Below are 18,338 nucleotides of genomic sequence, written 5' to 3' on the forward strand. Positions count from 1 at the left end.
ACAGTCAGGGAAAGGGGTGCAGAGTGCTGAAGATGGGAGGCTTTGTAGTTTTCACCCATGGTCAGGTAGATCATGGAGAGGAGGGAGTCACCTACACGGTCACTGGAGGGCCGAGGGCTCCAGGCAGGGGCCACCAGGCAAAGGCCCTGAACTGGGAAACCACTGGCTATAAACAATGAGCAAAAATGTAAGGGGAGACAAAGTCAGGCAGGATCACTCAGGATCCTGTGGGTCACTGTAAGGTCTTCAGATTTTATTGTGAGTAAAATGGGAGGTCACTGCAGAATTGTGAACACAGGATGATAGGATCTGTTTCCATTTTAAAAAGGCTCAAACTGCTGGTGGCTGAGACCAGCCTCAGTGAGACAAAGGGGGAAACAGGAAGACCAGTGAGGAGGTCACTGCAGAAATCCAGGCAAGAATAATGGTGGCCTACACCAGGGCAGTAACTGTGAAGTTTGGTACGTGACTGGATTCCGCATAAACACGATTTGCTCACTGACTAGACGTGGTTCTAAGAAAAAGAATCCTTGTAGTCAAATGGATGCCTTCAAAATGTTCAACCTGAACAACTGGAAGAAACAAAGATTGACATTAAGAGGGACAGGCAAGAGTGTGGGATCAGGTTTGCCTCAGGTGGAGATCAGGAGTTCAGATTTGAACAAACATGGGGAGCTGTCAAGTGGATGACAGGAAACAGAAATATGCGGTGTGGCAGGAGAGCGCTGGGCCAGAGCTAGAAATGTTGAGTCCAGTGTCCAGTGGTATTTCAAACCAGGAGATAAAAGATGACAAAGGGAGTGAGTAGAACAAAGAGGAGGTCCAAGGACTGTGCCCTCCATGTCAGGAGGAAGAATCAGCAAAAGGAAAACAAGAGGGAAACCACAAGAGTGTGAGATATTCTAGAAGCCAAGTGAAGAAAGTGCTTTGTGGGGGACGAAAGGTTCACCTGTGTCAATGCTACAGAGAAATGAATAAAATAAAGACTGAGAACTGACCCCTGGATAGCAATAGGGAAATCCGTAGCGACTTTCAGGGCACTTTTCGTTGAATGGTAGGGGCTATGCCTGTTTGAAGTGGTTTTAAGAGAGAATGAATGGAGAGAAATTGCAACCATGGGCATATAAAATTCTTGAGGAACTCTTTCATAAAGGACAAGAGAGAAATGTGATAGCTGGAGAAAGAGGTGGGATCAAGAGTACAGTTCTTCCAGGAGAGGAAAAATAATACCTTGAATGCTAATGGCAGGGCTCCACTAGAGAGGGAAATAGGAGAGAGGAAATGTCCTTGAGCAAGCAAGAGGAGGCATGGTTGGGTGGCCTTGGGAAGTTGCTGGTTGGAGGCAGACTGGGGACTCCTCAGTTTACTTCAATTTTCTTAGGACAAGAACAGGCAAAGTCATCAGCTAAGCATCAGGATTGGGAGGAAGGGGTAATGTTTCAGGAAAGAGAAGACATGTGAAATAACCATGAAGAACAGTGCAAGAGTGACTGCCATGCAGCCTTACAGTCTCACATGGGATCATGAATTTCACTGAAGGCATGCATTATTGGGGTTGTGTTTATCTCCAGCCTCATTCCTCTGCATGGAGGCTGATACAGAGTAGGTGAAGAGTCATATTTAACCAGATTTGGAGTCCAACAAAGTTATGACGCAGAAGAAAGACAGGGAAAGCAAAGGAGTGCTTGACCACGGAAGCTCAGTAAAGAGCAAAAAGGGATCTGAAGGCATGGGCAACACCATAATGGTCGTAGGTGCAAGGAATTACAGATCCCACTGGATCAGAGACTGTTAGAGTTGTGATGTAAGAGGGAGTGAGCCCGAAGAATCAGATATGATGGGCAGCAAGTGTGACACTTAAAATTCAGATTATGGAGGGGCCACAGGCATAGATGACAACATAGTTTCACCAAAATATTACCATCACCATGGAAGCTAGGATCACTAGAAAGGGAAGTTCAAAAACTGAGAGATGGAGTGTTAGAAGGATCACCTATGCTTACATTGAAATCAAAGTACAAGAATAACTTTTAGAGATAGTGACAGTGAACCAGGAGCTGAAGTCACGAGGAAATAAGCGAGAATGATGACGGGACAGAGTAGAATCTCAGCAATGAGCTTTAGGTGGGGATGCAGTCTGATGACATGAGATTTAAGCTGAGGGCCAGGGGTGTGGTCCGAATGTAAAAGACAGACAGTAGAGTCCTCCAGGGAGACCTACTACTCTTACCCCGTGAGGACAGGAGAGAATGGCCTGTTTTCAAGTGACAAATATAACATTTTTTAAAAGAAATTACCTTTGATGTTAGAAAAAATAAAGCATTGTGATACCCACTCGACCTAAGCTTGATGAAGCACAAGTTTCATTAATTAAAAAAAAAAAAATCTGAACCAGACTGTTAATTAGTAATTTATGGCTGATTATTTGCCACTTTTAGCAACAAAAGGGAAAGATTCATCAACAAATAAAAATTCATTATATGCAAAACTGGGTCAAACATTATCAGAAATTTTGCCCTTCAAACTTTGTGTCTACTCATCCTAATTCTAGTAATCAGGCCCTTTGCTTGAATGGCTCTGAGACAACAGGGGCTATAACATAATGTCCAGAACCTGAGTTGTTTCAACAGTGTGGGACTACTCATGTCAGAGTACTGACTGCCCATTTCATTTCCATCAGAAAAGACTGAAACCCCACGAGAGACACAACCCTAATAGGACTCAACTTTTGGATGGGTCATAGGCCTCCTATAACAATATAATGAAAACCATGGACACCTTTACCCAGAAAATGTGCATAGGCACATTTGTAAAAAAAGTTTACACACACAGTAAGCATTTCCTAACCCCTCCCTCTCCCTTCCCAAGCCAACCCACTTAGCTAGGATGACATCTGCAAGTAGCCTTCTTATGACCCTGGAAGATAAATACATAGTCAACTCCCAAGGTGTCAAGCACCAATATCTGTTAAAAATAATAAAAATCAGGGAACCTGGGTGGCTCAGGGGGTTAAGCCTCTGCCTTCGGCTCAGGCCATGATCTCAGAGTCCTGGATCAAGTCCCACATCGGGCTCTCTGCTTGGCAAGGAGCCTGCTACCCCCTCTCTCTCTGACTGCCTCTCTGCCTACTTGTGATCTCTCGCTGTCAAATAAATAAAAATCTTAAAAAAAAAATAATAAAAATCAAAAACTACCTAATTTCTCATCTTCCATTGCCATAATCTACCATCTCTTAAATTCCTTTTCCAGAGGCTCATTCTAGGGTCAGTCAAAAATCTCAGAAAATACAAAGAGAAATAAATCAGTTCCTGATGAAATTTTGAGAAATTTTAAGAATATATTTAAAAGAGCTCCATGGACTAGTGAGGAACATAGCCAAGAATCCAGCTGCCAATTCTCAAGGATGTGATCCCAGCCAGGCCACTCTCCTGGGAGATCATGTATATTATATACAGATATATCCGTATATATCTATGTGTGTGTGTGTGTGTGTGTATCTCCATGTCCTATACATTAGATATATATTGAAATATATCCCTCTACCCACCTCCTTCACACCAAAACCTTACTAGTAAAACTTTACCTGCCAAGTGTTGAAGCAGAAGGCAGACTGCTCCTACACTACGTCCCATTAAGTCTGTCTCCCGCCTACAGCTTTCCATCTCACCCCTCTCCTCTAACCCCACCACCATCCCTTAGTTCAGGCTAAAAATATTGCTTACCATTCATTCAACTGTCTCAGTCACACAGCAGTCTTCCAGGCATCCAGCCTGGCCCCATCCACCATCCCAACCCAAGGCATCTATTCTCCTGAACAGCAAATCTGATGAGATCCATCTTCTTTGGATGAAAAACAATTGACAATTACAACTATGTCTTCATTGCACTGTGCCAGTTCAAAGGCTTGACACATAGTACAAGCAAGGTAACAAAATACCATTCAAAATGTCTTTTATAGGGGTACTTGGCTGGCTCAGTTGATAGAGCAATACAACTCCTGATCTTGGGGTTGTGAGTTTGAGCCCCAAGTTGGGTATAAAGATTACTTAAAATCTTTAAAATAAAAAAAATTAAAATTAAAATTAAACAAAATGTCTTTCACAGATAGACTAGACAAAGCAGATAGATAAATACAGATACAGAGAGTCAGACAAGTCCTTCCCTAACGATCTCCAGAATATAAGATACAGTTGAATCTCAAAGAAAGCTGGATTCACGAACAAGAGGGACAGTTAAACTGTCCAAATCTAAACTTTACACACCACCAATGCCCAACCCAAAGATGCATACTTTTCAAATGAGACCTTTTAATTTGTCTTAAAGGTCAAGAGAACCACCATTCTGAGATACCAGGTTATATACCAGAATTTAAAGTTAGCCTACTGAATAAAAGAATTTGGAAGATGGTACTCAAAAGAAAAACAATACAACAATAACAGCCTTTTCTTTCTCCTATTATCCAAACCTCCACAGCAAAGCATCATATTAAGAACTGTTACTTGAATAATTATGAGTTCTGAGTATCTCAGCTTTATTGACTGAACTCCAATGACCTTTCCACTATTTAATTATTCCCTAAATGAAAGGTATTGCTCAACATCTGTTCTTAATTTATTTTTAATTTGCATTTACTCTAGCCTATCTGTTGCAGCTGAAATTAGTAATACAGGATGACATTATCTTCAGAGTCACATGAAACATTCTATTCTTCAAAGTTCCTCTGAAATAGTTTTCCAGGCTCATTTTGCATACAGATTTTCTTTTAGCTGTCCAAGACTATTATCTGCACTGTAAGATGAGATTAGTATTACCTTACTTTTGCTACCATCTCAAAGAACTTTTATAGTATACTAAATAAACATGAATAAACTTTCTCTTTCTTCTCATTTTAATCTACTTTTTTTTTTTCTGAAGCACATTTCCTTCAGAATATACTTATAGAAAAAGTACTACTACTGAAACAATTTAATTCAAAGTTACTGAAACAAACTGGCCAAAAGACAAGACTTCAGAAAAAAAAGCAGTAGTCAGTGTAACTGATGAGTGAAGTTACTTTAAAATGTAGGAATTAGGGGCACTGGCGTGGCTTGGTGGGTTAAGCACCTGACTCTTGATTTCAACTCAGATCATGATCTCAGGGTGGTGAGACTAAGCCCCACATCAGGGTCTGCACTGGGTGTGGAGCCTGCTTAAGATTCTCTCCCTCTCCCTCTGCCCCACCTCCCATTCTTCCTCTCTAAAAAAAAAGACAAATAAATAAATAAATAAAATGTAGAAATAAAGCAAGTTAAGAAAATTCATTCTGGGGGCACCTGGGTGGCTCAATGGGTTAAAGCCTCTGCCTTTGGCTCAGGTCATGATCCCGGGGTTCTGGGATTGAGACCCTCATTGGGCTCTCTGCTCAGCAGGGAGCCTGCTTCCTCCTCTCTCTCTGCTTGCCTCTCTGCCTACTTGTGATTTCTGCCTGTCAAAGAAAGAAAGAAAGAAAGAAAGAAAGCAAGCTCGTTCTGTAGAAAAAGCTAGTAATTAAAAGTGCTGAGAACCTGAATTAAACATGATTTGAAAAAAACTCTCCAGCCAATTGAAAAATACAAAACAAATCCCATGAAGGTGAAGTTTACATTGCACCTTTACAGGTTTGTATTAACTGCTAACCATCGTCCAGGTCCTTTCCCTACTCCATTCTCCACCTCTACCACTTTGGTTGAAGCCCCCAAAATTTCTAACCTCAATTATTTTCACAACCCTTACCTGCTTCCCTGCATCCCTCTAACTCTGCCACCTTCTAAATTTACCTTTCACACTGCCAACCAAATTATCTTTCTGAAAAATAGTATGAAGCCCATCATTAACCCACTTAAAATCCTGTAGTGGCTCTCTAGAGCAAAATGATCAAACCCTTTAACCTGCTTCAAAAGAGCTTTTTAAAATATGGCCCCAATTTCCCACCATCCACAATGCCGCAGCCACACTCACCTACCAGCTAGAGACTCCAAATGTATTGTTCTTTTCTACCAATCTGGTAGGTCTTTTCCTTACTGTCCATAAGTGTACTAAGCATCCTTCAAGGCATATCTCAAATTCCCTCCTGTTAAGGCGCTATTACCAGTCATAACCTCGTTCCCACCAACACAAGAGCTTCTCCTCACTCCTTCCATGTTCCTATGGCCTTGTGTGCATTACACTGTTTTTTGTGCAAGATGTCTGTTCACTCCTCTCCTAACTAGCCTGAGAGCATATTAAGAACAGACATATATGTCTTGCTCACCTCTGAGCCCATCACCTAGCAATAATGACTTAACAAGACATTTGCTGATTGATTAAGGTATGTATATAAGGAAGTCTGATTTTTTTTGTTTTAAACAACACTAAAGTACACATTCTTTTGCTGTTTTAAACAACACTAAAATACACATAAGCATTTATTGAGCACTTGCTGTGTGTGGAGACTAAGCTAAAGGCTGGCACTGAAAAATCAAATTGGGGAAGCATGGACCATACACAAGCAAGAAGAGCCAAAAATCGAAACAAAGTCTGAACAAGAGGGAGAGATTGACTCTGGCTTGGTGATCGAAAGTAGAATGCTTTGTGGCACTTATGCTGTTTGAAGAATGAAGGTCTCAAAATTGGAGGCTTAGGAGGGGAAAAACAACCAAGCAGAGAAAACGAAGCCAGCCATATCGCAAAGGCAAGAGAAGGACCATGGGCAGTCCTCCCATGGTGCCGTTTGCCTCCTGCACAGGGTACTGTGGTGTCAGGGGGAAGGCAGAGCTGCTAGAAAGAGAAAGTGGTGGCAGACATCTCTCAGTGTTTCACTTAAACATACATGCAAATGAGTTCCCTTCTCTGAGCAATCTGCCTTCATGCCAGGTCCCCAGAATAAGATCTGTCATACGCCAAGTGTTCAATAAAGCCAGTCTGAGAGAGCAAGCATATATGTGCATTCCCCAAATATGAACACTCCTCTAACCTATAACAGGTTAAGTCTCTTGAAAAAGCACATGTAAGTTAAAACAATTCAAGTCACTCTGATCTTTTGCTGTTCACATGGTATTCAAATGGGATCTCATAGATGAATAAGAATCTGGTATCTTATAGAACTGGCCACGGATGCCACATGTAAAAACACAAAAATAAATAAATATCCTTACATTTTGCAGTATGACATTTTCTAAACACCTATAAAGGAACTACATAGGGTCACAGAGTAAACTAGAACTCACTTATTTAAGAGCCCCCCCAGAGGGTGGCTTTTGAATAAGGCATTTAAATAAGGCCAGGAGCCTTCAACACAAAATAAGACTCTGATTCATTCTCCCAGCTCTGAGTCAATACTTGCAATAGTTAAAAAAACTTAAGGGCATATGTTTGTTTACAACCTCAAGAGTTCCCTGAATGAAATTTGAAACTGGCTTCCATATACAAAAGACAAGGAGAGCCCAGAGAAAGAGCAGAAGCAGACCACTCAAGGTTGGTAGGTGGCAGGTTTGATCAGCAAGGGAACTTACATATGAGGTATGCCTTGGGGAGCAGCAGGACAAGTAAATCTCTGCACCCGCCTCAAATTCTACACAGTGACATGTGTAGGAGCAATTACAGGGGCGCCTGGGTGGCTCAGTCAGTTAAGCCCTTGGCTCAGGTCATGATTGCAGGGTCCTAGGATGGAGCCCCTTGCTCTGCGGGGACCTTGTTTCTCCCTCTCCCTCTGCCTGCTTGTGCACTTGCTTGCTCTCGCTCTGTCAAATAAATAAATAAAATATTAAAAAAAAAAAAAAAAGAGCAGGTACACATTTTGATCCACCCCAAAGCTTGTATAATCAATAAAGAAATGAAAATCCCTTCCTATATCTTCAAAGACGCTACAGAGCTCAAAGACACTCCTGCAAATAACTCAAGGACTTTAAGAGTGGGAGTTTGGTGTTTGGCTTGGTTTAGTTAAATGTAGACAAGGGCATCTCAAGACCTCCGGCGCATATTTACAGATCCTCAAGGAACTCGCTATAGTGCTCAAAAAGTCACTTAACTCCTAATTCATCTTTGACATAATAAAAAATTATTCTTTGAAAATGAGTGCATTTTAAAAGAATGACGGGAAAATTATTTTGTGTCAAAAGAAAGTCTAGTTATATTAAATATAAGTATTAGATGTCACCTACTTAAAATACAAAAAGAGGGAGGGAAATACATATGTAATATTGTCTCTAATCTTAAAGAATATAAGAAAAGTAGCAAAACGTTGATTATGTTTCATACTTTGTATCACATCTTATAAATCACCCCATATTGATACAGAAAAAATAAAACTTGATTTTTTTTACCTCAAATTATTCCACAGTATGAATAAATTATAACTTAACTAAAAAGAAAAAAAAAGGAAAGCTAACATATAGGATTGGATATGAGAATTTTTTCCCACCATGAGTCAAAAAACATATCTTAGAAATAATTTCTTAGAAAATACACACAGTAAGTTTTTACAATGATTTGATCAAGGACTCCATGTAAGACTTCAGGATATGACATTAGACTTACAGCAGGAAGAGGTTAAGTACACTGAGTTGAAGACCAAGGAGCTCAACAAAGAAATACTTTGCTGCTGAATATTTTACTATGATACTCTGCTTTAAGGGGACATGATAAGAAATGCACCAAATTTCTCACTCCCCTGACTGCCATGGTTTTACCTTTGCTCAACATAAGCGAAACTCTTCAAAATATAAAGCAAAAGAAAAAATGTCCAATACCAAGAATCCACTGTCTTTTTAAAATGTTTAAAGGGAAGTGTTTGTAGATAGAAATAAACTTCAACATTTGGCTATTATTAAAAGCTCTCCTCTGAAATGCACAGACCATTTTCATTTCAGTTCTAACAGTCTTAAACTGGCCTTCTTTCTCCATAAAGCTGTGGGGGGCTTGGTAAAACTCCAGAAGCCCAGACCCCTCCTGGCACGACTGAATCCAAATCCAGAAGAGTGGTTCTGATGTGCAGCCTGAGTTACCAGTCCTGCATGCAGTGAGCCCAAAACCCAACTTGCAAAACAAAAGCATACATATACATCTAGGTAATTATTGAATTAGTGTTAAATAACATGACTCACACATAGCTTACGAATAACAAAATAACCAATCCATGAGTATCAACCTCAAAATGCTAACCCCATCCCCAGTATATATTATGTATATCATATACCAAAATCTTAACTAGGAAGCAGAATGAAAGAAATTCTCAAACATTAAAAGTATGGAATTAAAAAAGAATATCTCCACAGATAATACTTTTTACACTACAGCAGATGTATTTATTTCAAAGTTGTACCACTTCAGAGATGCAAAGTCCATTATTCATTGGGCTTCTCCGCTATGTAAGAAATGTCACTAGGTGCTTTTTCTGTTCCTTGAAAAAAAAAAATTGTTACATAATTAAATGCTAGCATTACTGAACTCAACAGAAATCATAATAACTAACCAGGCAGGCCCCCCATTAAAAGAAAAATTCATTTGAAAATATTCTCCTATGAAATATTATTCTACTGCTTTACACTTTGAGCTCAACAGCTGTGATAGAACCAATTTTTTTTTTTTTTTTTTAAAGAAACTGAGTTCTCAAAACCAATGTGAGACCATACCATATCTCAAGCCTTAATCTTAGCTGCCACAGGAGCACTCACAAAAATAAATAAATAAATAAAAATTCTTCCTATTAACCAGGACAGGAGGACAAGCTTCTGATAGAGAAGACCCACAGGATTTAAATAAACTTTAGACAGGTGGTTGTTCAAAGGCCCAATGCAAAGGCCTCCTAGAGCTGACACGTGCAAATCCAAGGACAGAGGAAGCAAAAGTGAAAGAGCTAGATCTGGCTTAGATTTCTCAGTCCACAAGCCATCATTTCAAGAGTAAATAGATTTTAAAAACTCATAATGACTCATATTTCAAATACTGACTTGAGTATATTTATTATTAAACAACTGAGGCATACAAAAAAATTAAAATAGTAATAGAGTCAATATGTCTGCCTACACACACAGCTTAAGGGACAAACAATTTGGCCAATACATCTGAAACCACCTGAGTATCCTTTCACAATTAAATTTTAACTAATATTTACAACTGCAGCAATGAACTCACATGTTCCCTTGTTCCCAGAAAATCATCATATCAGCATCTAGTTCAAACTTCTGGCCTCAAGTAAGGTTCAATAAAATTGAGTTTTCCATTCTGACCATAGAATTAATGTACTTTCATTGCTTAGAACATTCTCAGCAATTCATGTTTCCTGATTGGGAATGGATCACCTACAAGCTTCCACAGGCACAGTAAAAGGTCATGAGAATTGCATTAAAACAGAAAACTTTTCTACGATTGCACTACTTCAGCATAATGAGGCGACAACATGGAGAATATTTTTACACGCATTACAAGAATAGCTGCTCTCCGCTGTCAGAGTTGAATTTCCAAGAGGGTTACCATCCCTCCCCACAAATCCCCAGGGCTCATGGAAAAAAACAAACCTGCTCAAAGAGCTCCCGCCAAAGCACAGGTATTCCAGCCAAGTAAAGCTACGGAGGGGCGGGGGAGAGAACAATTTTTCAAAGTCCTTTAAGCTGTTCAGAAAAATCCCCTCACAGATATTTCTTTAATGAATTTAAATAGAGAAAAATGATCAAGGAATCCCTCAATGCAACATAACCAGCGTCCTCCTAAAGGAAGGCTAACTAAAAGATAAACAAATAAGGTGATCTTCCTCATAATTCTTATTAAACTGAATCTTGTTAAGCAAGTTCCCTTTATTGCAAACAGTGTATTTTCAGGAGACCTGCTATAAATATAACCAGGTATAATATTCCATATTAAATAATTCATTTTATTTTTATTTCATTGGCCTCTCTTTTCTTCCCTCCCCCAGTTCCCCACCGCCACCAACCCTTTCGATCCCAGAGATAACCATCTGGGCATCAGACCAGGGCTTAAACTGTGCCAAATTGCAGTGCATCTGAAATCCACTTCATTTTTTTCACCAGCCAGTGAAAAGCCTTGAGCAGCAGTCAGAGGAAAAAAGAAAAGGGAATTTACATCAGAAACAAATTATCAATTTCTCTGCCTTCCACCCAGAAGACTGCCTGTGGTCTGATTATCTCCCCTTTGCTAACTCTTAGAGAAAGTGACAGAGACCAGAGCCAAGGAAGGCCAGGACAAGCCTGGGAGAAGCAGGCTGTTGTCTCCTACAGTTGGCCCTCCCTTGGCAGGGCTATGATGTCAGGAGGCCTAGAGAAACTCTACATTATGGTCCAGAGCCCCAACCCCAGTGGACTGGGGATAGGAAAGAGGTAGAGGGATATGTATAAGCCAAATTAATACCATGCAAAATTTATAAGCAATAGATCACCACAAATGAAGAATCATCTAGCAGCAATGGAATAAGCTACCTAATAAATTAGGAGACTCATGGGACGCCTGGGTGGCTCAGTTGGTTAAGCAGCTGCCTTCGGCTCAGGTCATGATCCCAGCGTCCTGGGATCGAGTCCCACATCGGGCTCCTTGCTCGGCAGGGAGCCTGCTTCTCCCTCTGCCACTGCCTGCCATTCTGTCTGCCTGTGCTCGCTCTCTCTCCCTCTCTCTGACAAATAAATAAAATCTTTAAAAAAAAAAAAAAATTAGGAGACTCAGCAACATGTAAAGGTTAAATGCACAACTCCATACCACCTGAGTTCTAATCCCAGCTCCCACACTTTCTAGCTCTGTGGCCCTTCTCACTGACTAAGCATTCATTGCTCATCTACTAGGACCTAGGTCCTGGGCCTGATGTCAGGGACGTACTGGTTCTTGCTCTTGTGGAATTAAATTCTACTTGGAAGGACATTGGCGCGCGTGCATGCACACACACACACACACACACAAAGACACACACACGCGCGAAGAAAAATGCCAGATAGCAATAAGAACATATAGGGAACTTAAATACAATGATACAGTCAGGAATGCCTTGGAGATCTATTTTCTCAAGTCAGCAGGGAAGACCTCTCAGTGATGACACTCAAACCTAAATTTAAATGACAAGAAGAAGCCTAACAGATAAAGACAAGGAAAAGAGGGATATGCAAAGGCCCTGGGCCTTTGAAGAAATAGAAGGAAGGCCAGTGTGAAAACTACTTCTATGTGACTCATGTTTGTCATCTGTAAAATCATGGTTGTTAGGATTAAACCCATAGCACTGCATCTGCATGTGGTCTATGCTCAACAAATGTAAACTGCCAGAATTATCATCATCATCATCATCATCATCATCACCATAATCAGTGTGATCCCATCACTGGACGTGTGCAAGCAGGGACTGGGTACAGACATGTCGCAGGCATGGCCGGCTGTATGGCCTCTAACGTTTGTTCAACCATTAGACACCAGGATTAGGCAAGAACAGAAAAGGTGAAGGAAGAAATGATATAATTGTTACACTCCAGCTTCCTGCCCAAGGCCTTTTAAAGAGGATACTGAATCACACAATAGTGTGTGGGTCACCGCATTCATTCAACAAATGGCCCTTTCCCGTCTCTCTCTCTCTCTCTCTCTCTCTCTCTATATATATATATATACACACACACATATACATACAATCTATTGATTCAAATCCCCAAATAGCCAAAATCCCTACCTATAACTAGTTTATAACTAGTTGATACCCTGCCTTTAGCCCTGAGGTTGACCCTCATTAAGGGGTCTCTGTGCCAAAAAAAAAATTACAACAGCACTGAGAACAGAAAAGGATGATGTAGTCTCCATTACTGGCTTTAAAGTGTGTTAGCTATTGTAAGAATGAAATAGCAACAGGGACATTCTTTGACTTTATATACATCTCAAATTGTTTTATTATTTCATGCTTAAAATGTTTCAAGCAGGGACGCCTGGGTGGCTCAGTTGGTTAAGCAGCTGCCTTCGGCTCAGGTCATGATCCCAGCGTCCTGGGATCGAGTCCCACATCGGGCTCCTTGCTCTGCGGGGAGCCTGCTTCTCCCTCTGACTCTGCCTTCCACTCTGTCTGCCTATGCTCGCTCTTGCTCGCTCTCTCTGACAAATAAATAAAATCTTAAAAAAAAAAAAAAAAAAAAAAAAAAAAAGTTTGTTAAAAAAAAAAAAAAAAAAAAATGTTTCAAGCAGAAGCTTACACATCACACACCCCACTGCCAATATATTTCACACACACACACACACAAAACAGAAACAAAAATAAACAAACAAACAAACAAAAACACCTCTAATTCTTGGCCTACACTCTCAAAACCATTACTAACTCGTTAAGCTTTCTGAAGCTCACTAATTGAGGCTATCAAACAATGCAGTCATTGACAACAAACTTGACTTATGTGTCTTTCACTTAGGAACAGAAAGGTCTACTTTTATCCAACCTTTAACCATTAAAGGTCATATCCTTTCGAGTTCTTTTCTAAAATTCACTCAAATCCAAGACAAGGGTACTACAACCGTAAAGAAGTGTGCAGTTTTTACACTCATCACATTACTTCATTACTTTCCCACTGTCACACATCCATTTAGATGGTGCAAAGGATGTGAAAAAATATTTAAACAAAGCATAAAACAAATTAATATTGGATAAGGGTAATATAAACAATCCTAATAACTTAAATGCACAAATATTTCTCCTAGGCCAGCTTTTAGACTGTCCAAACTCAAGTTTGGGGAGGAAAGAAAAGAATCCTCATAAACCAAAAAGATTAAGTTTGTCGATATACTCTCAACTTTAGTTTTTCCCCCACCCAATCTCTACCTCTCCCCGCCATCCAGTCCTCCAAAAGGAAGAAACATCAAGGAACAGATTAGAATTCAAGTTTTATTATAGGAAAATACTCCTTTAAAAAACTGAAAAGGCAACAAATTCAGCATAGAACACATCCAAGGAGGATCTTTATAGGTAGATGATGCCTTTGACAGGATATGAACACTCCCTAGTCACTATGTATATTTTAGAGTACTATAAGACGTGACCATTGTCTACTAGTATTCACCGTAAAAGAATCAAAACAGTGCCTTCCGGAAAGAGAGATTGGGACTAATAGGTCCATTCAAATCCAAACTTATCTACTGGCTTTTGCAACATAATCCAGTGAAAAGAATGTGATTCATATCTCAGCTATGCAACAGCTAGCTTTTCAATATGTTTGAAGTAGATGCCTCCTAAGTAACAGTCATAGCTTTGGTATTAAAACACTCTAAGGGGCGCCTGGGTGGCTCAGTCATCAAGCATCTGCCTTTGGCTCAGGTCATGATCCCAGATCCCTGGGGTTGAGCCCCTCATAGGGCTCTATGCTCAGTGTTAGGGTGGGAGGCCTGCTTCTCCCTCTCCCCACATCCTTTTATGAATTATGCATCAGAACTTGTGCTATTTCACAAATACATTGGGAAATCATGACTTAACTAATCCTCAATACTGGGTTTTTATGGTGTTTCCAATTTTTTCTATGATAAAAATGCTGCGATTGACTTCTTGCTTATACATTTCTGTGTATTCCCTAGGGGAAAACTCTAAAAATAGAGTTATTGAGCCAAGTGGTGTGCATATGGTAAAAACGTGGTAATTTCTACCCAAATGTCCCCCAATAATGTACAAGAATTGTCAGTCTCTTTAAATGATAATATTTAAAGAAGAGTTTCGAAGTTTTACGTACTCATCATATATACCCAATATTTTTAAATTTATATATAATGACTTTTTTAAGGCTATGGCTAAAATACATAGTTATAAATATCAAAGGTCTTACTGTAATGGACAATGACTCAGAAAACTATCTAAGAATATACCACCTCACAATTTATAGAACATGACAAGCATGGATGTGTTGAGTGGTGTCTTTTATTTTCCTCTTGGTTACATTACGTATTTCCAGATATATTCTGTGCTCTTAAGAAGATATTAATAATCCCTTATATCTACCTTGCCCTTTATACTACTGAAACACTTAGTAGGTGCCTCATTAGTGCAGTAGGTAGCGCGTCAGTCTCATATACTATTAGAACACTTAAACAAAAAGAAATTTAGAGGAATAAAACATCCTGAGAGTGAATTTTACCACTGGATATTAAGCAGTACCCCCAAAAAATCCTTAAAGTTGTACAATAGTAGCTACATATTTAGAGCCAAGACTATAATAACCAAAATCTTTACCCATCAACTGATATCACAAAGGGAAAGGTGTGTCTTACATATGTATCTCTGTTAACTTAAGCTTCTTTTCAGTACATATTTTTGCAATTTCAAATAATTAAGAAACAGGATCCTAACATAAGATAAAGATAGTTCACACAGCAAAAACAGGGTTTAGCTTCCTTTTCTGTTTTTAAAGTGACACTGGATATAATTTTATACCTCAAAGTAACTCTCAAAGTTACTTAAGTATAGTGTTCACACCCAGGGTGGAGTTCTGTGTAATTTCCAAAGTTCAGAAAGGCCCTGCCTGCCCAAAAATATCTCCCCTTAAAGCCTGTCTCAGAATCGTTCTTTGAAGCTTTTAAAAAATACAGAAATTATTCAACAGGTCTGGACTGGAGCCAGTGCATCTGCATTTTTTTAAAACTCCCCAGTTGATTCATTTGTACAGCCAGAGTCAAAAAGCACTCAGTTATATAAAAGATTGAGGGAGGGAGTGGTATCCTTAGATCCCCAACTGAAATGTTCATATGAAAAGCATCAAGCTGCCCTAGGGGACCCACGCGAAAACTGCACCTTCAGAATACTCCTAAAAAGGTCCCAAAAGGAAAGCAAGGGTGGGGTGCCTGTTGACCCAACCCTGACCACCAAAAACAGACAAGGGTGAGGATATAGAGTAAATGAAGCAAAACTCTAGAAGACCCACCTTGCCGGAAACCGCTACTTCATATTTTAAGCACATAATCCCTTCAACTTCATAAAACAGATCAATAAGAAGAAAACTGCTCAGCTTTGTGTCTGTGTGGAAAGGGGTGGTCTCCTCAAGGAAAAGCATTCAACCACAGGTAGGGGTTTCACCAAGCAGTGCCCATCAACATATAATAAGACCAAAACGGATTGGCAATTATGACAATACTCAGAGACAGCTCATTACCTTCTACAATGTAATAGTCATTTGTCAGAACCGTGTTTCTCCAAAGAAGTTTCTCTCACAAGAACAAGCCAAAAAACATGTCTTTTAAGTGGTTTATACATAATAACCCATCATTTTCTTAACCTTTCGTTACCTACCGGATCTGGACTTAATGATGTCACTGAACTCATTCTGCCCATCATCAGGCCTGGCCTCGTGTTCTCCATACTTGGCCATCTTTGCTGAGTTTCAGTGTAATCCAAAGACGGTAGTAAATCCTCTTCTTAAGATTTCCAGTTTTCTATAATGATCCAGGTCGACATCAATCCCTAAAAAGAAAAGGGAATGTACTGACTTGAAAAAAAATGTATGCATACATTTTTGTTTAATATAAATAATCATATAGTTATCCATACTAACCATTCATTCAGCAACTATTTATTCAGCATTTTCTATTTGTAAGGCACTGATCTGGGCAATGGGGATAATAGGACTAAAAAGGAGACCCAGACTCTGCTATGATGAAGTTTCTAGACACTAAGCTGTTAATTATGTAATGAATTATTTCATTATAATACTGATATGTCACAAATGTACACGAGAAGCATAGAGTCATATGAGCATATAGCAGAGGACTTGCACCTTCCCAAGGCAATTAGAGAAGGTTTTCTTGAAGAAGTAGACACTTGAGCCAAGCCTTCAGTGATGAGAAAAATTTAATTAGCAAAAAAAAAAAAAAAAAAAAAAGAAGTGGGAGGAGAAAAATAAGAGCCTTCCATGTCAGGAAGAATCATGGAGGATTCAAGAGGCTGAGCCTGTGTCTTTGGAGAGAAAACACCCAAGAGAGAAATCTGGCAAACTAAGTGAAGTAGGTAGACAGGACTGGCGACAGAGCAATGGAGACCGGGTCAAAGCTCTTGATCTTTCTCTGAAGAGGAAGGGGGATCTAAAAGATGGTTTTAAGCAGGGAAGTAACATGATCAGACCTGCCTTCTGAAAAGATCACTCTGGTTTGTAGGTGGACCAGAATGATGAGTAGGAAGCCATGAAGACAAGAGCAGAATATAGCAACTGTTCATTCGAGAAACTAGGCCATGGGCACATGGGTGTTGAAAAAAATTTTATTTCAATTCCTCTGTATATCTGAAACTTTTGCGTAACAGAATTTTGGGGAAAATTATTCCTAACTTTAACCAAGTGATAAAACTTCATATGACCAATAATGGGGCATCATGTGGTACAACGGGCAATATGCCACATCATCTATGTAGTATCCTCATGAAGCTGACCATGAACAGACAAATCTAGACCGGATGGTCTTTAAAATAAACAATCTGGACTGCTTATAATTATCAACATCATGGAAAAAACACCTGAGGGAGAGGGAACTTTGTGGGTTAAAGGAGACTAAAAAAAAAAAAAAAAAAAACATGACAATCAGTATAATCCTTGACTGAATTTAGACTTTAAAAAAATAAATGTTTGGGGGATAATATGAAAAATGTGAACCGAAGCTATATATCAGCCAATATTTTTCTATGAATATTAAAGTTCCTTAGTATAGGTTCATGGTTTTGTCATTATGCAAGTATATCTTTCCAAGTATCTTTGATTATAGGAGACACCTGACAAAATATTTACCTATGAAGTGTGATAATGACTTCAACTTCAGTTCAAACAGGACAACATATGCCTGTCTATCTATGTATAGGTCTCTCTCTCCCTATATGTACACATACAGGGAGAGAGGGAGAAAGAGAAAGAAAGGAAATGCTGGAAAATGGTAAGTGGGGAGAAGCATATGGGTGTCCTTTCTAGTATAATATTATAGGCAGGAAATGACTGTGGTCTAAACAAGGGTACATGGAAAGAAATGGGTAGATATGTGGGATATTTAAATATCAAATACAGAAGGTCAGTAGCAATTGGGGACTGACTGGATATGAGTGCAAAAGGACTGCCCAGTTTTGGTTTGGGCAACTGTGTGGAGGGTGAGTCATTCACTGAGCTGGGGAACACTGGCAGATAAGCCACTGGTGGAAGGAACCATGAATGTGGTTTGGACTTGCTGAGTATTAGGTGCCTCTGAGTTATATAAGGGAAGATAACAAAGAATATAGTTGGATATATAGGACTGATCTCAAAAATGGTGTGGATTCAATAAAAATCTGGATAGTTACACATTATACCCACTGACATAGATTTTAATCTAGAAGGTACATCATATGAATTCTGCTGAGGATAGCTGTCACTCAATAAAATAATTTT

General features: G+C 39.4%; 1 protein-coding gene across 2 annotated transcripts in view; it reads right to left on the reverse strand.

The window, feature by feature from the left end:
* The window catches only part of UTRN (utrophin), a 509,162-nt gene that overhangs the window by 486,554 nt on the left and 4,270 nt on the right, over positions 1–18,338 (reverse strand). For both annotated transcript variants that reach the window (XM_059177336.1, XM_059177335.1), the window contains exon 2: positions 16,229–16,399. In XM_059177336.1, coding sequence (XP_059033319.1) covers positions 16,229–16,307 — 79 coding nt within the window. In that variant the 5' untranslated portion in view covers positions 16,308–16,399. The remainder of the gene's footprint in view (positions 1–16,228; positions 16,400–18,338) is intronic.

The sequence above is a fragment of the Mustela lutreola genome, chromosome 6 (assembly GCF_030435805.1).
Source record: "Mustela lutreola isolate mMusLut2 chromosome 6, mMusLut2.pri, whole genome shotgun sequence".
In the NCBI taxonomy this organism is placed as follows: domain Eukaryota; kingdom Metazoa; phylum Chordata; class Mammalia; order Carnivora; family Mustelidae; genus Mustela; species Mustela lutreola.